The sequence below is a fragment of the Eleutherodactylus coqui genome, chromosome 5 (assembly GCF_035609145.1).
Source record: "Eleutherodactylus coqui strain aEleCoq1 chromosome 5, aEleCoq1.hap1, whole genome shotgun sequence".
Classification (NCBI taxonomy): domain Eukaryota; kingdom Metazoa; phylum Chordata; class Amphibia; order Anura; family Eleutherodactylidae; genus Eleutherodactylus; species Eleutherodactylus coqui.
In genome coordinates, this window is record NC_089841.1 from 230,027 (window position 1) to 252,376 (window position 22,350).

General features: G+C 51.1%; 1 protein-coding gene and 1 long non-coding RNA gene across 2 annotated transcripts in view; one reads left to right on the plus strand and one right to left on the minus strand.

Annotated features, from left to right (window-relative positions):
• LOC136627248 (uncharacterized) overlaps positions 1-12,560 on the minus strand; it is a 137,561-nt gene extending 125,001 nt beyond the window's left edge. Inside the window, exon 1 of the long non-coding RNA XR_010792762.1 lies at positions 12,444-12,560. This is a non-coding gene — a long non-coding RNA (uncharacterized lncRNA). The remainder of the gene's footprint in view (positions 1-12,443) is intronic.
• GGT6 (gamma-glutamyltransferase 6) lies at positions 11,343-20,850 on the plus strand. The gene is made up of 4 exons (XM_066602176.1): positions 11,343-11,514; positions 15,455-15,792; positions 18,988-19,101; positions 19,577-20,850. Exons 1-4 carry the CDS (start codon positions 11,426-11,428, stop codon positions 20,758-20,760), a joined length of 1,725 nt encoding a protein of 574 aa, XP_066458273.1. The 5' UTR covers positions 11,343-11,425; the 3' UTR covers positions 20,761-20,850.
• Positions 20,851-22,350: the final 1,500 nt, after the last annotated feature.

Consider the following 22,350-nt stretch of genomic DNA (forward strand, 5'->3'; position numbering starts at 1 on the left):
AGGGACCCCATAACAGCAATAGTCACAGGGACCCCCCTAATATCAAGTCACAGGAACCCCCGTAACAGCAATAGTCGCAGGGACCCCATAACAGCAATAGTCACAGGGACCCCATAACAGCAATAGTCACAGGCACCCCCAAAACAGCAATAGTCACAGGGACCCCATAACAGCAATAGTCACAGGGACTCCATAACAGCAGTAGTCACAGGGACCCCATAACAGCGATAGTCACAGGGACCCCCCTAATATCAAGTCACAGGGACCCCCGTAACAGCAATAGTCACAGAGACCCCATAGCAGCAATAGTCACAGGGACCCCCATAACAGCAATAGTCACAGGGACCCCCATAACAGCAATAGTCACAGGGACTCCATAATAACAATAGTCCCAGGGACCCCATAACAGCAATAGTCACAGGGACCCCCCCTAATATCAAGTTACAGGGACCCCCGTAACAGCAATAGTCACAGGGACCCCATAACAGCAATAGTCACAGGGACCCCCATAACAGCAATAGTCACAGGGACTCCATAATACCAATAGTCCCAGGGACCCCATAACAGCAATAGTCACAGGGACCCCCATAACAGCAATAGTCACAGGGACTCCATAACAGCAATAGTCACAGGGACCCCCCTAATATCAAGTCACAGGGACCCCCGTAACAGCAATAGTCACAGGGACCCCATAACAGCAATAGTCACAGGGACCCCCATAACAGCGATAGTCACAGGGACCCCCCTAATATAAAGTCACAGGGACCCCATAACAGCAATAGTCACAGAGACCCCATAACAGCAATAGTCACAGGGACCCCATAACAGCGATAGTCACAGGGACCCCCGTAACAGCAATAGTCACAGAAACCCCATAACAGCAATAGTCACAGGGACCCCATAACAGCGATAGTCACAGGGACCCCCATAACAGCAATAATCACAGGGACCCCCCTAATATCAAGTCACAGGGACCCCCCTAACAGCAATAGTCACAGGGACCCCATAACAGCGATAGTCACAGAGACCCCATAACAGCAATAGTCACAGGGACCCCCATAACAGCGATAGTCACAGGGACCCCATAACAGCGATAGTCACAGGGACCCCATAACAGCGATAGTCACAGGGACCCCATAACAGCAATAGTCACAGGAACCCCATAACAGCGATAGTCAAAGGGACCCCATAACAGCAATAGTCACAGGAACCCCATAACAGCGATAGTCACAGGGACCCCATAACAGCAATAGTCACAGGGGCCACCATAACAGCAATAGTCACAGGGACCCCCATAACAGCAATAGTCACAGTGACCCCCATAACAGCGATAGTCACAGGGACCCCATAAAAGGAATAGTCACAGGGACCCCATAACAGCAATAGTCACAGGGACCCCCATAACAGCAATAGTCACAGGGACCCCCATAACAGCAATAGCCAAAGGGACCCCATAACAGCAATATTCACTGGGACCCCATAACAGCAATAGTCACTGGGACCCCATAACAGCAATATTCACTGGGACCCCATAACAGCAATAGTCACAGGGACCCCCATAACAGCAATAGTCACAGGGACCCCCATAACTGCGATATTCACAGGGACCCCCATAGCAGCAATAGTCACAGGGACCCCATAACAGCAATAGTCACAGGGACCCCTCTGTAACTGCGATTGGCGCAGGGACCCCCGTAACAGCGATAGGCGCAGGGACCCCCGTAACAGTGATAGGCGCAGGGACCCCCGTAACAGCGATAGGCGCAGGGACCCCCGTAACAGCAACAGGCGCAGGGACCCCCGCAACAGCGACAGGCGCAGGGACCCCTGTAACAGCGACAGGCGCAGGGACCCCCGTAACAGCGACAGGCGCAGGGACCCCCGTAACAGCAATAGTCACAGGGACACCCTTTAAAGCAATAGTCACAAAGACCCCCTTAAAAGAAATAGTCGCAGGGACCCCATAACAGCAATAGTCACAGGGACCCCCATAATAGCAATAGTCACAGGGACCCCCATAACAGCAATAGTAACAGGTACCCCCATAACAGCAATAGTCACAGGGACACCCATAACAGCAATAGTCACAGGGACCCCCATAACAGCAATAGTCACAGGGACCACCATATCAGCAAAAGTCACAGGGACCAACATATCAGCAATAGTCACAGGGACCCCCATAACAGCAATAGTCACAGGGACCACCATATCAGCAAAAGTCACAGGGACCCCATAACAGCAATAGTCACAGGGACCCCCATAACAGCAATAGTCACAGGGACCACCATATCAGCAATAGTCACAGGGACCTCCTTAAAAGCAATAGTCGCAGGGACCCCCTTAAAAGCAATAGTCGCAGGGACCCCAATAACAGCAATAGTCACAGGGACCCCCATAACAGCAATAGTCACATGGACCACCATATCAGCAAAAGTCACAGGGACCCCCATAACAGCAATAGTCACATGGACCAACATATCAGCAAAAGTCACAGGGACCCTCATAATAGCAATAGTCACAGGGACCTCCTTAAAAGCAATAGTCACAGGGACCCCCTTAAAAGCAATAGTCACAGGGACCCCAATAACAGCAATAGTCACAGGGACCCCCATAACAGCAATAGTCACATGGACCACCATATCAGCAAAAGTCACAGGGACCAACATATCAGCAAAAGTCACAGGGACCCTCATAATAGCAATAGTCACAGGGACCTCCTTAAAAGCAATAGTCACAGGGACCCCCATAACAGCAATAGTCACAGGAACCCCATAACAGCAATAGTCACAGAGACCCCCATAACAGCAATAGTCACAGGGAACCCATAACAGCAATAGTCACAGGGACTCCATAACAGCAATAGTCACTGGGACCCCATAACAGCAATAGTCACAGGGACCCCCATAACAGCAATAGTCACAGGGGCCACCATAACAGCAATAGTCACAGGGACCCCCATAACAGCAATACCCACAGGGACCCCATAACAGCGATAGTCACAGGGACCCCCGTAACAGCGATAGTCACAGGGACCCCCAAAACAGCAATAGTCACAGGGACCCCATAACAGCGATAGTCACAGGGACCCCATAACAGCAATAGTCACAGGGACCCCATAACAGCAATAGTCGCAGGGACCCCCGTAACAGCGATAGTCACAGGGACCCCCATAACAGCGTTAGGCGCAGGGACCCCCATAACAACAATACTCACAGGGAACCCCATAACAGCGATAGTCACAGGGACCACCATATCAGCAATAGTCACAGGGACCCCATATCAGCAATAGTCACAGGGACCCCATAACAGCAATAGTCACAGGGACCCCATAACAGCAATAGTCGCAGGGACCCCATAACAGCGATAGTCACAGGGACCCCATAACAGCGATAGTCACAGGGACCCCATAACAGCAATAGTCACAGGGACCCCATAACAGCAATAGTCACAGGGACTCCATAATAGCAATAGTCACAGGGACCCCCCTAATATCAAGTCACAGGGACCCCCGTAACAGCAATAGTCACAGGGACCCCATAACAGCGATAGTCACAGGGACCCCCATAACAGCAATAGTCACAGGGACCCCATAACAGCAATAGTCACAGGGACCCCCATAACAGCGATAGTCACAGGGACCCCATAACAGCAATAGTCACAGGGAACCCCTTAACAGCAACAGTCACAGGGACCCCATAACAGCAACAGTCACAGGGACCCCATAACAGCAATAGTCACAGGGACCCCATAACAGCAATAGTTACAGGGACTCCATAATAGCAATAGTCACAGGGACCCCCATAACAGCAATAGTCACAGGGACCCCATAACAGAAATAGTCACAGGGACCCCCCTAATATCAAGTTACAGGGACCCCCGTAACAGCAATAGTCACAGGGACCCCATAACAGCAATAGTCACAGGGACCCCATAACAGCAATAGTCACAGGGACCCCATAATAGCAATAGTCACAGGGACTCCATAATAGCAATAGTCCCAGGGACCCCATAACCGCAATAGTCACAGGGACCCCATAACAGCAATAGTCACAGGGACCCCATAACAGTGATAGTCACAGGGACCCCCCTAATATCAAGTCACAGGGACCACCGTAACAGCAATAGTCACAGGGAGCCCATTACAGCAATAGTCACAGGGACCCCATATCAGCAATAGTCACAGGGACCCCCATAACAGCAATCGTCACAGGGACCCCCCTAATATCAAGTCACAGGGACCCCCATAACAGCAATAGTCACAGAACCCCCTAATATCAAGTCACAGGGACCCCCGTAACAGCAATAGTCACAGGGACCCCATAACAGCAATAGTCACAGGGACCCCCATAACAGCAATAGTCACAGGGAGCCCATTACAGCAATAGTCACAGGGACTCCATAACAGCAATAGTCACAGGGACCCCCATAACAGCAATCGTCACAGGGACCCCCCTAATATCAAGTCACAGGGACCCCCATAACAGCAATAGTCACAGAACCCCCTAATATCAAGTCACAGGGACCCCCGTAACAGCAATAGTCACAGGGACCCCATAACAGCAATAGTCACAGGGACCCCCATAACAGCGATAGTCACAGGGACCCCCCTAATATCAAGTCACAGGGACCCCCGTAACAGCAATAGTCACAGAGACCCCATAACAGCAATAGTCACAGGGACCCCATAACAGCAATAGTCACAGGGACTCCATAACAGCAATAGTCACAGGGACCCCATAACAGCAATAGTCACAGGGACCCCCATAACAGCAATAGTCACAGAGACCCTATAACAGCAATAGTCACAGGGACCCCCATAACAGCAATAGTCAAAGGGGACCCCATAACAGCAATAGTCACAGAGACCCCATAACAGCAATAGTCACAGGGACCCCATAACAGCAATAGTCACAGGGACCCCCATAACAGCAATAGTCACAGGGACCCCATAACAGCAATAGTCACAGGGACCCCCATAACAGCGATAGTCACAGGGACCCCCCTAATATCAAGTCACAGGGACCCCCGTAACAGCAATAGTCACAGGGACCCCCATAACAGCAATAGTCACAGGGACCCCCATAACAGCAATAGTCACAGAGACCCCATAACAGCAATAGTCACAGGGACCCCCATAACAGCAATAGTCACAGGGACCCCCATAACAGCAATAGTCACAGAGACCCCATAACAGCAATAGTCACAGGGACCCCCATAACAGCAATAGTCACAGGGACCCCATAACAGCAATAGTCACAGAGACCCCATAACAGCAATAGTCACAGGGACCCCATAATAGCAATAGTCCCAGGGACCCCATAACAGCAATAGTCACAGGGACCCCCCTAATATCAAGTCACAGGGACCCCCGTAACAGCAATAGTCACAGGGACCCCATAACAGCAATAGTCACAGGGACCCCATAACAGCAATAGTCACAGGGACCCCCATAACAACAATAGTCACAGGGACCCCCCTAATATCAAGTCACAGGGACCCCCGTAACAGCAATAGTCACAGGGACCCCATAACAGCAATAGTCCCAGGGACCCCCATAAATGCAATAGTAACAGGGACCCCCATAACAGCAATAGTCACAGGGACCCCCATAACAGCGATAGTCCCAGGGACTCCATAACAGCAAAAGTCCCAGGGACCCCATAACAGCAATAGTCGCAGGGACCCCCCTAATATCAAGTCACAGGGACCCCCGTAACAGCAATAGTCACAGGGACCCCATAACAGCAATAGTCACAGGGACCCCCATAACAGCAATAGTCACAGGGAGCCCATTACAGCAATAGTCACAGGGACTCCATAACAGCAATAGTCACAGGGACCCCCATAACAGCAATCGTCACAGGGACCCCCCTAATATCAAGTCACAGGGACCCCCATAACAGCAATAGTCACAGAACCCCCTAATATCAAGTCACAGGGACCCCCGTAACAGCAATAGTCACAGGGACCCCATAACAGCAATAGTCACAGGGACCCCCATAACAGCGATAGTCACAGGGACCCCCCTAATATCAAGTCACAGGGACCCCCGTAACAGCAATAGTCACAGAGACCCCATAACAGCAATAGTCACAGGGACCCCATAACAGCAATAGTCACAGGGACCCCATAACAGCAATAGTCACAGGGACCCCCATAACAGCAATAGTCACAGAGACCCTATAACAGCAATAGTCACAGGGACCCCCATAACAGCAATAGTCACAGGGACCCCATAACAGCAATAGTCACAGAGACCCCATAACAGCAATAGTCACAGGGACCCCATAACAGCAATAGTCACAGGGACCCCCATAACAGCAATAGTCACAGGGACCCCATAACAGCAATAGTCACAGGGACCCCCATAACAGCGATAGTCACAGGGACCCCCCTAATATCAAGTCACAGGGACCCCCGTAACAGCAATAGTCACAGGGACCCCCATAACAGCAATAGTCACAGGGACCCCCATAACAGCAATAGTCACAGAGACCCCATAACAGCAATAGTCACAGGGACCCCCATAACAGCAATAGTCACAGGGACCCCATAACAGCAATAGTCACAGAGACCCCATAACAGCAATAGTCACAGGGACCCCATAATAGCAATAGTCCCAGGGACCCCATAACAGCAATAGTCACAGGGACCCCCCTAATATCAAGTCACAGGGACCCCCGTAACAGCAATAGTCACAGGGACCCCATAACAGCAATAGTCACAGGGACCCCATAACAGCAATAGTCACAGGGACCCCCATAACAACAATAGTCACAGGGACCCCCCTAATATCAAGTCACAGGGACCCCCGTAACAGCAATAGTCACAGGGACCCCATAACAGCAATAGTCCCAGGGACCCCCATAAATGCAATAGTAACAGGGACCCCCATAACAGCAATAGTCACAGGGACCCCCATAACAGCGATAGTCCCAGGGACTCCATAACAGCAAAAGTCCCAGGGACCCCATAACAGCAATAGTCGCAGGGACCCCCCTAATATCAAGTCACAGGGACCCCCGTAACAGCAATAGTCACAGGGACCCCATAACAGCAATAGTCACAGGGACCCCCATAACAGCGATAGTCACAGGGACCCCATAACAGCAATAGTCACAGGGAACCCCTCAACAGCAAAAGTCACAGGGACCCCCATAACAGCAATAGTCACAGGGACCCCCAAAACAGCAATAGTCACAGGATCCCCATAACAGCGATAGTCACAGGGACCCCATAACAGCGATAGTCACAGGGACCCCATAACAGCGATAGTCCCAGGGACCCCATAACAGCAATAGTCACAGGGACCCCCATAACAGCAATAGTCCCAGGGAACCCATAACAGCAACAGTCGCAGGGACCCCCATAACAGCAATAGTCACAGGGACTCCATAACAGCAATAGTCCCAGGGACCCCATAACAGCAATAGTCGCAGGGACCCCCCTAATATCAAGTCACAGGGACCCCCATAATAGCAATAGTCACAGGGAGCCCATAACAGCGATAGTCACAGGGACCCCATAACAGCGATAGTCACAGGGACCCCATAACAGCGATAGTCACAGGGACCACCATGACAGCAATAGTCACAGGGACCACCATGACAGCAATAGTCACAGGGACCCCATAACAGCAATAGTCACAGGGACCACCATGACAGCAATAGTCACAGGGACCCCCAAAACAGCAATAGTCACAGGGGCCACCGAAACAGCAATAGTCACAGGTAACCCCATAACAGCAATAGTCACAGGGACCCCCTTAAAAGCAATAGTCACAGGGACCCCCATAACAGCAATAGTCATATGGACCCCCGTAGAAACAATTGTCATAGGGACCCCCATAACAGCAATAGTCACAGGGACCCCATAACAACAATAGTCACAGGGACCACCATATCAGCAATAGTCACAGGGACTCCATAACAGCAATAGTCACAGGGACCCCATAACAACAATAGTCACAGGGACCCCCATAACAGCAATAGTCACAGGGACCCCCATTAGAGTGATGGTCACAGGGACCCCAATAACAGCTATAGTCATATGGACCCCCGTAGAAACAATTGTCATATGCACCCCCGTAACAGCATTAGTCACAGGGACCCCCATAACAGCAATAGTCACAGGGACCCCCATAACAGCATTAGTCACAGGGACCCCCATAACAGCATTAGTCACAGGGACCCCCATAACAGCGAGTCATATGCACCCCCGTAACAGCGATAGGCGCAGGGACCCCCGTAACAGCGATAGTCATATGCACCCCCGTGACAGCATTAGTCACAGGGACCCCCATAACAGTAATAGTCACAGGGACCCCATAACAGCAATAGTAACAGGGACCCCATAACAGCGATAGTCACAGGGACCTCCATAACAGCGATAGTCACAGGGACCCTTGTAACAGCGATAGGCGCAGGGACCCCCGTAAGAGCGATAGGCGCAGGGACCCCCCGTAACAGCGATAGGCGCAGGGACCCCCGTAACAGCAAAATCACAGGAAACCCCTTAACAGCAATAGTCACAGGGACCCCCATAACAGCAATACCCACAGGGACCCCATAACAGCAATACCCACAGGGACCCCCATAACAGCAATAGTCACAGGGACCCCATAACAGCGATAGTCATAGGGACCCCCATAACAGTGATAGTCACAGGGACCCCCATAAAAGGAATAGTCAGAGGGACCCCATAACAGCAATAGTCACAGGGACCCCAATAACAGCAATACCCACAGGTACCCCCATAACAGATATAGTCACAGGGACCCCCATAACAGCAATAGTCACAGGGACCCCATAACAGCAATAGTCACAGGGACCCCATAACAGCAATAGTCACAGGGACCCCCATAACAGATATAGTCACAGGGTCCCTCATAACTGTGATATGCATAGGACAATCAATAGTCATAGGGACCCCCATTAGAGTGATGTTCACAGGGACCCCCATAACAGCAATAGTCACATGGACCCCCATAACAGCGAGTCATATGCACCCCCCTAACAGCATTAGTCACAGGGACCCCCATAACAGATATAGTCACAGGGACCCCTCCGTAACAGCAATAGTCACAGTGACCCCCATAACAACAATAGTCAAAGGGACCCCAATAACAGCAATAGTCAAAGGGGCCCCCGCTACAGCAATAGTCACAGGGGCCCCCGGAACAGCAGTAGTCACAGGGGCCCCCGGAACAGCGATAGTCATATGCACCCCCGTAACAGCATTAGTCACAGGGACCCCCATAACAGCGATAGTCATATGCACCCCCTTAACAGCATTAGTCACAGGGACCCCCATAACAGATATAGTCACAGGGACCCCTCCGTAACAGCAATAGTCACAGGGACCCCCATAACAGCAATAGTCACAGGGACCCCCATAACAACAATAGTCACAGGGACCCCCATAAAAGCAATAGTCACAGGGACCCCCATTACAGCAATAGTCACAGGGACCCCCATAACAGCAATAGTCATAGGGACCCCCATAACAGCAATAGTCACAGGGACCCCCATAAAAGGAATAGTCACAGGGACCCCCATTACAGCAATAGTCACAGGGACCCCCATAACAGCAATAGTCATAGGGACCCCCATAACAGCGAGTCATATGCACCCCCGTAACAGCGATAGTCACAGGGACCCCCATAACAGTGATAGTCATATGCACCCCCGTAACAGCCATAGTCACAGGGGCCCCCATAACAGCAATAGTCACAGGGACCCCATAACAGCATTAGTCACAGGGACCCCGTAACAGCAATAGTCACAGGGACCCCATAACAGCAATAGTCACAGAGACCCCAATAACAGCAATAGTCACAGAGACCCCAATAACAGCAATAGTCACAGGGACCCCATAACAGCAATAGTCACAGGGACCCCATAACAGCAATAGTCACAGGGACCCCCTTAAAAGCAATAGTTACTGAGACCCCGTTAAAAGCAATAGTCACTGGGACCCCCTTTACAGCAATAGTCACAGGGACCCCCATAACAGCAATAGTCACAGGGACTCCAATAAGAGCGATTGTCACAGGGACCCCCATAACAGTTATAGTCATATGGCCCCCAGTAGCAATATTTGTCATAGGGACCCCCATAACAGCGATAGTCACAGGGACCCCCATAAAAGGAATAGTCACAGGGACCCCCTTAAAAGCAATAGTCACAGGGACCCCATAAAAGGAATAGTCACAGCGACCCCCATAACAGCAATAGTCACAAGGACCCCAATAACAGCAATAGCCACAGGGACCCCAATAACAGAAATAGGTATAGGGACCCCCATAACAGCAATAGTCACAGGGACCCCAATAAGAGCGATTGTCACAGGGACCCATATAACAGTGATAGTCATATGGACCCCCGTAACAGCGATAGTCATATGCACCCCCATTAGAGCGATGGTTACAGGGACCCCCATAACAGCAATAGTCATATGCACCCCCGTAACAGCATTAGTCACAGGGACCCCCGTAACAGCGAGTCATATGCACCCCCTAACATCAATAGTCATAGGGACCCCCATTAGAGCGATGGTCACAGGGACCCATATAATAGCGATAGTCATATGGACCCCCGTAACAGCGATAGTCATATGCACCCCCGTAGAAACAATTGTCACAGGGACCCCCATAACAGCGATAGTCATATGCACCCGCGTAACAGCGATAGTCACAGGGACCCCTCCGTAACAGCAATAGTCACAGGGACCCCCATAACAGCAATAGTCATAGGGACCCCCATTAGAGTGATGGTCACATGGACCCCAATAACAGCTATAGTCATATGCAGCCCCGTAGCAACAATTGTCATAGGGACCCCCGTAACAGCGATAGTCACAGGGACCCCATAACAGCGATACCCACAGGGACCCCATAACAGCAATAGTCACAGGGACCCCATAACAGCGATAGTCACAGGGACCTCCGTAACAGCGATAGTCACAGGGACCCCTCCGTAACTGCGTTAGGCGCAGGGACCCCCGTAACAGCGATAGTCATAGGGACCCCCGTAACTGCGATAGGCGCAGGGACCCCCGTAACAGCGATAGGCGCAGGGACTCCCGTAACAGCGATAGGCACAAGGACCCCCGTAACAGCGATAGGCGCAGGGACCCCATAACAGCAATAGTCACAGGGACCCCGTAACAGCGATAGTCTCAGTGGCCCCCGTAACAGCGTTCTCCACAGGACCCTATTATAATGATACTCATATAACCCCCTTCCTAGTGATATCTCGCTTAGTTAAGGACCATCAAGGGTTAAGCTGGAAGTCCTGTCTGTCAACTGCTGCTACACCTGAGAGGCCTCGTGATGCAGGTGAGGGCGTGGTCCAGCAGGTGCTTCTTGTGCGGCCGTTGCCGGGTGCTGATAGCCCAACACACCGTCATACCGGGACGCATCGGCATGACTTCAGTGCGGCAGGAGGTCCGGTACCACCGCCTGCAGGGGGAGGAGAACGACGAGCAGGAGGAGGTGACCGTACACCTGTACAGGTGAGGCAGAGGAAGGCCGGGAGATTGGTGGGACAGCTGCTCAGTAGACAGGTGACTATATAGCAAACAGGTGAGGGGCTGTTCAGGAGAAGAATGTACAGGACTTGGGTGACAAGACAGAAATGTAAAGGTTAGGGTTTGGCACAGGTGTCCATAGAAGAGGCAGGTGACTATACAGACAGGGGAGCGGTCTGCACAGGTGGGCATGGAGGAGACGGGGGACTGTACAGGCAGGGGAAGGGTCTGCACCGGTGGGCATGGAGGAGACGGGGGACTGTACAGGCAGGGGAGGGGTCTGCACCGGTGGGCATGGAGGAGACGGGGGACTGTACAGGCAGGGGCGGGGTCTGCACCGGTGGGCATGGAGGAGACGGGGGACTGTACAGGCAGGGGCGGGGTCTGCACCGGTGGGCATGGAGGAGACGGGGGACTGTACAGGCAGGGGCGGGGTCTGCACCGGTGGGCATGGAGGAGACGGGGGACTGTACAGGCAGGGGCGGGGTCTGCACCGGTGGGCATGGAGGAGACGGGGGACTGTACAGGCAGGGGCGGGGTCTGCACCGGTGGGCATGGAGGAGACGGGGGACTGTACAGGTGGGCATGGAGGTGAGTGGTCTGCACAGGTGGAGACGGGCATGAAGGTGAGGGGTCTGCACAGGTGGAGACGGGCATGGAGGTGACGGGTGAGGGGTCTGCACAGGTGGGCATAGAGGAGACGGGTGACTATACAGGCAGGTGAGGGGCCTGCACAGGTGGGCATGGAGGTGAGGGGTCTGCACAGGTGGAGATTGGCATGGAGGTGACGGGTGAGGGGTCTGCACAGGTGGGCATGGAGGAGACGTGTGAGGTGTCTGTACAGGTGGTTTGTGTGGCTTGATCAGTCTCTGTGTTGGTAATCTATCATTATAATAGGTGTGTCTGCGGCTCACCTGTCCTGTTTGCTGAGTTTAGATTATGTACCTGCAGTCCCTTCAGGAGGTGTTCTGGTTGTTCTGCTCTGCCCACCACAGCTTTATAAAGTCACCTGTTATGTTCTAGATGGACTACGTTCATACAATGCAGCTCCTCCTGCATACAGCGCCTTCATGCACACATCACGTTGGGTGGGGGCTGGGTTATTATAAATGGGTTGTAATGAGCCGTGCTTCACTGTATCAGTGTCGTTGAGTCATGCATGTTCTTGGTGCGCTGGATCATGCCCGGTCTCTGACTGATTGCACAATCCATCTATGCTGTCCTATTGGTTGTACGCTTTGTCCCACTGATTGCATGTTCTGGCTGTGACTGTATGATGTACTTGGATCATGTATGTTCTCAGGGTGATATATCGCCTTGTGCTGATCATATGGGGAAGCTGGCTCATGCCCCTTCTTGTATGATTGCATTGTGTAGGTTCTTGCACTGATTGCTGCGTTGGGGTTGTGCTCTCACATGGATTGTACAGTGCGGTTGGGTTTGGCATGTTCTCCCTGCGATTGTGTGATGCAGTTTTGGTTGTGTGCATCCTCTGTGACTGTACGACACGGTTGAGTCATGTACGTTGGTGCTGTGGTTTTCCAGCATGGTTAGGTCGTGCATACTCGCTCTGCATGGCTAGATTTGCATGAGCTTCCAAAGAGATGGGATGGGCAGCACCAGGGAATCACATAGATACGATGCGCACAGATCACTTGTTTTTCATCTATTTGCCCAAAGTCTTCAGCATGTTCAGCAGCGCCGTTTCCACAGCATAACTGCGGTCTTTGTCATTAAATAATGTAAGACACACCCATATAATAAACTGTGATGTAGCTCACCTGTATCCTAGGGGATGCGTCCCAGACATGGCTCTCGCTTCACCCATCGGCGTCTGCCAGGCTCACCTGCGCATGACCAGAAATACTTCATGCCCATACAATCCCAAAGAGGGGAGACGTTTCACAGATGGTGACCGCGCACGCCGCCGTTCCAAACAGGAGTAGTGAGCGGAACTGCGCATGTCCGCCCACACTGTCACAACTCCATCAGCAATAACAACGTGCATGCGCAGGCACCCACACTCAGCGTGAGCGCTAATACAAATCATACCACCAATAAAATAGCTAGGATAGTACAAGGCCCGCCCTATTAGTAAACGCTCATCGAGTCTATAGATGGCACCCACTTGGGTATAGGTAAGGTGCACATCGGAGGCTACCAAAAATACCTATGCCAAATGACAAGTCGATACCTGATGGATGGATAAATTAACGGGTGAGGCTTACAAATCACCAATAAGAACCCATGAACAGCCACAACGTATATTACCATGTAGGTCAGAGGTCCACATAGCACATCCGTGTCAGCATTGTATACTGCAGCTGGACTTACCTACTCCACAAAGGAAAACCCATAGTAGAAAATCAATCCAAAGGTAACAGTACGTTTATTAATGGGGGAAGACCCCAAGGGGTACAATGCCAATGTGTAAGAGTACCCCATTTATTCAGTGCACAAACTCAAACAAACAGGTAAGATATGCCCTGGAAAAAGGAAAAATAAATGCGCAAAGGGTTTTCTCGTAAGGTGAGAGGGAGCCATGCGGAACATACATCCCCACGGACATCTACAAGAAAGCCAAAATAAATTAACAACAGTTAAAGCACATAAAAGCATGTAGGTCCGGACGTGTGCAGTTCCGCTCAGTACTCATGTGTGGAACAGCGGCCTGCACATGCGCGGTCACCATCTCTGAAGCGTCTCCCCTCTTTGGGATTGTATGGGCATGACGTATTTCCGGTCATGCGTAGGTGAGCCTGGCAGACGCCGATGGGTGAAGCGAGAGCCATGTCTGGGACGCATCCCCTAGGATACAGGTGAGCTACATCACAGTTTATTATATGGGTGTGTCTTACACTATTTAATGACAAAGACCGCAGTTATGCTGTGGAAACGGCGCTGCTGAACATGCTGAAGACTTTGGGCAAATAGATGAAAAACAAGTGATCTGTGCGCATCGTAACTGTGATTCCCTGGTGCTGCCCATCTATCTCTTTGGGATTTCTGCGTTGTGGATCTTCTGTGTCTGGATCCGGATCGGCGTGTATGACTTATATTGTAGATTTGCATCAGCTTGTCTATAGTGCACTCTGTGGTCATAGAACGATAACTTCTGCAACTGGTTTGACTTTCATTGTCCCTGGACTCCAATACTGACTGCGGCCAGAAGCCATCTCTTGCAGTGAAGCTTCAGCTTTGGTTGGCACTTAAAGGGACCTTGCACATGGCAATAATTAGCCCCCAAGATGCACTACAACACACAGTGAATCCCACACCACAAGCTGCAGGCTACCTCTGGATTTTGAAGTAGACTTGAGAACGACTTAAGTCTGCCTACAATTCCAAATGAAAATCCGCAGTGGTAGCCTAACCTGCGTTTTGTGGTGGATTACGTCTGCCCGTGTGAACGGTCCCAAAGACTATCCTAGAAGTAATAATGCACTGCCTGTTGTATCAGTTATGTCAGAGGTGGAGGAGACACCCGTGTGGGCTCAGCTAAGGGGTTGTAGGTGCATGCCAGGTGTAGCCCCCACAGCGGTTATAAGAAACGAATAATCCAGTCATCTGGTCCTCTGACAAAGGGAAAACGTGACCCTCACCTCTGGCGTGCGTATGGGCCTCCATGCAGCATCCCTTCTCCTTTAAACCTCTGCATATCCCATGAAGTGGCTGCTGGAGCATCTGTCTAAGAACTCTGTTATACAATTCCTCTTTTACTCCTTCTGGATGTTGTAGTCCTCGTCTCTACACCGGCTGGCAATGGTAACTTCCAGGAGGAGTAACAGAATCCGCCTGGTGCTCCAGAATTGTCACTAGATGTGGAGTACAAGTATGAGATGTGTAAGGAGGGTGGCCAGAGGAATCTGACGCTCCCTCATTCATGGCTCTAGAACATCACACTTTTTTTTTTTTTTTCTTGCAGCCAATCGTCTCGCCCTGTGGTCCAGGCGCGCCGCAGACATGCTGCGGTTCGGATCTGCTCCTCACTGCTCCTGCTGGCTGTAGCTATTGGCTTTGTTTTGTATGAACTAGAATATGGACGTCCAGAATCGCCCTCGGCCAAGCAGAGCTTTCATGACCACCTGGACCCACCCTGGAACATAAGCACCTTGGAAATCGACCATCATGATGTCCATCACCATTCTGAAAAGGAACATGAGGGCCATCAGCATGGAGGTGATGAGCAAATCGGGAGCCTTCCTCCCAGCCACAGTCACTCTGCAGGCACATACCACCATGCTGCCACTCTCACAGATTCTGGTGAGTACCCCCATAACATGGACCATGGAGATTCATCCAGCACTGCCCCACCCACTACTTAGACTGCATCAGCCATAGCATGCAGTAAGGTCCAGTAGAGGCAGTGGCTGGTACCGGCATCAACCAAACAGCTGCTGTCTGATGGGGGGGGGGGTACCCTGCAATTCTGACTGCACACACTCTAGTTCTGTCATGGCTGCATCTTTTCAGCATTTCATAAGTTGTAGCTTCCACTTCAGTAAGCTCTCCGCCACTTCATGTCCATCCTATAATCATTTAGATTGTAAGCTCCAATGGTCAAGACTCTTGGGGTAGCCTTACATGGGATGATGGTTGGGCCTTATCGTCCAACTACTACTGCTGCTGTGATTTCACACAGAAGCAATGGCTGCTCAGTAAATGGAGGTGGAGCGTGCACGATCTCTTCCGGGAGGCCGACTCTCTTCACTGTGAACAGGCAGTTGGTCAAAGATTAAATTAGTCATTTTTGGGAATCTCTCTCAGGTAAAAGTAATGGATCCAACAGATTCTTATCCGCTCTTGCTGACAACTTTATCTTCCAGAAGATAGAAGAGAAAACAAGGGGATCCGCTATCTTGGACCTAATTCTTACCAACAGGGAGGGAATGGTTGGGGAATTAAGGGTGGCTGGGACCTTAGGAGACAGTGATCATGAGATCCTTGGATGTTGGATAACAAGGGGAGGAAGACCTTAGAAGACTCAGACCTCAAGGTTGGATTTCAGAAAGGCAGATTTTAATGAACTCAGAAAGAGGGGAGGAAGAATCCAATGGCTGGATGTTAAGGACAGAAATGTCCAAGGAGGTTGGGAAATATTGTGAAATGAGATTCTCAAAGCACAATCGTTACCAATCCCTAAAAGAAGGAAGAATGGGAAGCATTTAAAGAGACCAGGATGGATGAACACAGAACTTGCACATATGTTAAAAAGGAAGAAAATATGTTTACCAAATGGAAAGAGGGGGGGAATATCTAAAGAATATAATGCGGTCTGCAGAAACTGTAGGGCAAGCATCAGAAAAGCTAAAGCTGATAATGAATTGAGGTTTGCAACAGAGGCCAAAAGCAATAAAAAAGGATTTGGGGGTCAAAAGCAAAAGAAAATTCAAAGATGCCATTGGATGCTTACAAGATGAAAATGGTGAATTGGTTAAGAATTATGGTGAGAAGGCTGAACTTTAAAAATTCCTATTTTGTATCTGTTTTCTCTCAGAAAGTAGATGTAACATCAACTGATCTTCCCTGTGCTACTGGGAGAATAAAAGAATGCAGGCTATCTGTAAGCAGAGAGATGGTGAGGGAACACTTAGCTAACTTAAAATTAATTCAAGTCTCAAGGTCCAGATGAATTACATCCTAGGATACTAAAGGAAGCAGCGGAGGTAATTGCTGAATCACTTGCCATAATATGTGACAATTTCTGGAGAACAGGAGAAGTCCCAGAAGACTGGAAAAGGACAAATGTTGTGCCTGCCTTCAAAAAAGGGAAGAAGGTTGATCCAGGAAACTACAGGCCTGTGAGCCTGACTTCTATACCGGGAAAGACCTCTGAACAGATTATTAAACAGCTTGTATGCAAGTACTTGGATGAGAATGGAGTAATTAACCAGAGCCAGCATGGGTTTGTGACAAACAAGTCATGCCAGATTAATGTAATTTCCTTCTATGACAGAATCATCGACTGGATTGAACAGTGAAATGTGGTGGATATAGTATATCTTGACTTTAGTAAAGCATCTGACAAAGTATCTCATACAATACGTATTGAAAAAAATGACCAAATCTGGGATCGACAAGGCAACTGTTAGGTGGATTCACAACTGGCTGGGTGATCGTACTCAGAGTGGTCATAAATGGCTGCACATCCAAGTGGAAGGATGTATCAAGTGGGGACCACAAGGCTCTGTCCTGGGCCCAGTGTTGGTCAACATTGTTATAAATGATCTGGAGGAGGGAATTGTGGGAAACTGATCAAATTTGGCGATGACACTAAGCTAGGAGGGATGGCTAACACTAGGGGGGAGAGAGAGAGAGAGAGAGAGAGAATATGCATGAATTCAAAAAGATCTAGAAAAGCTTGCACAGTGGGCAGCGACTAACAGAATGGTATTTAACAAGGAGAAATGCAAAGTCCTACATCTGGGCAAGAAAAATGAAGAAAGCACATACAGAATGGGAGAAATTGGGCCAAGCAGCACATGTGAAAAAGACTTGGGTATACTAATAGGTCACAGACTGAACATGAGTCAACAATGTGATGTAGCAGCCAAAAAGGCAAAGGCAATTCTGGGATGTATTAAAGAGAAGCATAGAGTCTAGATCATGTGAGGTCATTATCCTCCTCTACTCTTCCTTAGTCAGACCTCATCTGGAATACTGGGTCCAGTTCTGGCACCCCACTTTAAAAAAGACATAGACAAAATGGAGCGAGTTCAGAGAAGAGTTACCAAGATGGTGAGCGGTCTGCAAATCATGTCCTATGAGGAATGGGTAAAGGATCTGGGAATGTTTAGCAGAAGAGAAGGCTGAGAGGAGACTTAATGGCTGTCTACAAATATCTGAAGGGCTGTTACATTGCAGAGGGATCAGCCCTATTCTCATCTGTACAAGGAAAGACTAGAAGCAATGGGATGAAACTGAAAGGGAGGAGACACAGATTATATATTAGACAGTGAGGGGGATCAATGAGTGGAACAGGTTGCCATGGGAGGTGGGGAGTTCTCCTTCAATGGAAGTCTTCAGACATCAGTCTGGGATGATTTAGTGATCCTGCACTGAGCAGGGGGTTGGACCCAATGACCCTGGAGGACCCGATGACCCCTGGAGGTTCCTTCCAACTCTAGCATTCTATGAATCCTGTTTATACTGAGCAAGAAGTCGCTCACAAGTCACTCTTTCAGTGAGCTGACGAAGCAACTAATGAGTGATTTCTTTTTCAGTACCCTGTTGGGCTCTGGGTTGGCTCGGGGCTCGTCCTCGTCCGCTCTGGGTTGGGTCAGGGCTTGTTCTCTGAGGGCCCAGGGTTCAGTTGGAGCTCGTTCCCTTCCTCCTCCCTGAGCTCTGGGTTTGGTCAAGGCTTGTTGTTCTCTTTTCTTCGTTGCCCGCTGCTCTAGGGTGGGTCAGGGCTTGTTCTTTCTGTGTGGTTATGTCTCCTCTGATCTTCTTTGCTCATAGAGTCTTGTTCCAGAGTGGCTCGGGATGTTCTCCAGGCTGATGGCTCTGTGTTCGATGCTGGCATTGCTGCTGTCCTGTGTCTTGCTGTTGTACATCCACACGCCGTAAGTTTAGGTATGTTGTAAATATTGTATTATAATTTACATTGTGGTGGCTACTGGTACACGAGGGCTATTGAATGGATTAACGTTTGTGGAAGGTCAGGAGTATAAGGATAGTAAGGTGATGGATGAATACTATAGGGCAAGGTTGTTTCTAATGGTAAAGTGATGTGCAGATGCCAAGGGGCGGCGGGGGTATTTAGGATGGGGACGTGATTGGTGTACAGTGCCAACTGCAGATTTTAATTTAAGCCATTTTCATTCCGTATCAAAATCCACATGGAGCCGTGTGGAATTTACTGCGACTTATGCTGCAGAATGCAGAAAATCCTCTCCATCTTCCTGAAGGTTTGGTTCCTTAGATGGTGTTACACAATAACATAGTATGTAGACAATGTCCATCTAGTTAAGCCTGTGTTGGCTCCCTGAGCTGCAGTCCGCAATATATGTGATTGTGATTCCTCATTTCTTCTGTGTGTCATTTATAGGTGGAATTTTCTCCTCCATCTATATTATTGGGAAAACCCAGAATGCATCTGTGCTGAATGCAGTTCCCAGCAAAGCATCTCCCATTTCATATGGGATTCCTGCTCTTCTCCAAGGACTGTGGTTGCTCCATCAGAAACATGGCAGGAAGCCATGGGCAGACTTGTTCAGCCCAGCCATCGATCTGGCCAATCGGGGGTTCTTGGTGGACAGTAGCCTGCATGCAGCTCTAGAGAAGAACCAGGACAAAGCCAGGTCCTCTGAGGGTCTGCAAGGTCTCTTCTATGATCAAAAGATCCTCAAGAGGATGGGAGCTTCAGTAGTAAATGTGCAACTGGGAAATGTACTGGAGATTGCTAAAGCCATGAGTGATTCTGCTCTCCCAGACGTGCTCATCCAGAATCTGTTGAGTGACATTCAGTCGGCAGATCGGGAGAAGTTCCGCGAGGCGCTCTCTGAAGTGCACCTTAAAGGTGAGGATCCTGTACAGATTCAGCTTGATGGACTGACACTGTACAGCTCATCTGCTCCCACAGCAGGGAGAATTCTCACCACCTCTGTACAGGAAGTGTATCAGAATGGAAGGATCAATGTGTCATCCACCATCTCCAAGCTTCTCATCAATGTCTCTAAGACTATGTACAGCATGGGCCATGCATGGCCTCCAGGAAACCGCTCGGGTGGTCCACAGATGCAGCCGCACTTGGCACTTGTAGGAAGCAATGTTCTAGTTGCGGATGCAGATGGAGATGTGCTGCTGATTGCCCTCACAATGAACAGCACGTTTGGCTCAGGATTTGTGTCTCCCTCCACAGGAATCCTCCTCAGTGACTTTGTTGGGGGGGCATCTTCTGCGGCATATGCTCCTCTCTCGTTTTGGGCCTGTCCATCACTACTTTCATTTGGAGACTATAATGATGTAGTAGGCCTCACAGGCCGTGGAGGAAGTGCTCTGCCTTTCACCTTGGCTCATGTTCTGTTAAGTCATATCCTGCTGCAGAGGGAGCTGACTGAGTCTATCAATGGAACCTTGACTGACCTGTGGCCTGGAGATACTGACCCCTGGCTTAAGTACTTTGGTTTACAGAGCAGTGAACATGAGACTGTCATGGCAGTAGAAGTACGAGCAGAGCATGTACATGTGGTAACATCACAGAATTGTTCGTGTCATCCTGCAGGACTTTAACAGTGATCAGATGGAATATTGGGTAACAATAGACCTGGAGCCTTCCCAAGTGTCCTCCACAGTCATACATAAAGCTACTGTGAGGGTGAACCCTGCCTTGTCCTCACTGATTGTGCAGCTTCATCACTACAATCACTCTCCATCATTGCTTCGGTAGTGAATCTTATTAAGACCCCTGTGCCAGGGATGTAAGTGGTCTGTGGTGGCCATGTATGGTCTCCTCATTGCTCCGCGCTGCTGTCCCCATACTGAGGCTTCTAGAAGTCATTGTCCTGGTAGGGTAACTCAGGAGGGTCTTGCTGTTCAGAAGCCTTGTGGTTAATGCATATAGTTGAGTCACACAGTAAGGGAAAGCTATACTGTTTGGATGCTGGTCAGAGCTGCACTTAATCCTGGGGCAGGGTGTTGTTCTAGGGCCCCCTAACTCAAAACGGGTTGTTATACTGTAATAGGAGTATAGAAAAAGTGTCAAGTGCTGCCTGAGTCAGGTGTTCTTTTGGGCATAATTATAACTACCCACTCCTGCAGGATCCACTGCCCTCCCGCACTGGAGCCCCCTGCTCCTAGCGCCTCGTGCCTCCCCTCGCTGGAGTTCTCTGATACCCAGCGCCCTCCCACGCGGGAGCACCCTTCCTCCAGCTCTCAGCGCCTCACGCCCCTCCTCCCTCCCCCCCCTCCAGCTCCTAGCACCTCGCGCTCTCCCCCATCGTGGGAGCCCCCCTTCTCCAGCTCCTAGTGCCTCACACTCTCCCCCCCTCGCGGGAGCCCCCCCCCTCCTCCAGCTTCTAGCGCCTCGCGGGAGCCCCCCCCCTCCTCCAGCTTCTAGCGCCTCACACCCTGCCCCCTCCTCCAGCTCCTAGCACCTCACGTCCTCCCTCCTCGCGTCCTCGCGCACTCCCCCAGCTCCTCGCGTCCTCCCCCAGCTCCTCGCGTCCTCGCGCACTCCCCCAGCTCCTCGCGCCTCGCGCACTCCCCCAGCTCCTCGCGCCTCGCGCACTCCCCCAGCTCCTAGCGCCTCGCGCACTCCCCCAGCTCCTAGCGCCTCGCGCACTCCCCCAGCTCCTAGCGCCTCGCGCACTCCCCCAGCTCCTAGCGCCTCGCGCACTCCCCCAGCTCCTAGCGCCTCGCGCACTCCCCCAGCTCCTAGCGCCTCGCGCACTCCCCCAGCTCCTAGCGCCCCGCATCCTCCAGCTCCTAGCGCCCCGCCCCCTCCAGCTCCTAGCGCCTCGCGCCCTGCCCCCTCCTCCTAGCGCCTCGCATCCTCCAGCTCCTAGCGCCTCGCATCCTCCAGCTCCTAGCGCCTCGCATCCTCCAGCTCCTAGCGCCTCGCATCCTCCAGCTCCTAGCGCCTCGCATCCTCCAGCTCCTAGCGCCTCGCATCCTCCAGCTCCTAGCGCCCTGCCCCCCTTGCGGGAGCCCCCCTGCTCCTGCTCCTAGCGCCCTGCCCTCCTTGCGGGAGCCCCCCTGCTCCTAGCGCCTCACGCCCTTCCCCCCCCCCCTGCTCCTAGCGCCTCACGCCCTTCCCCCCCCCCTGCTCCTAGCGCCTCACGCCCTTCCCCCCCCCCCCCTGCTCCTAGCACCTCACGCCCA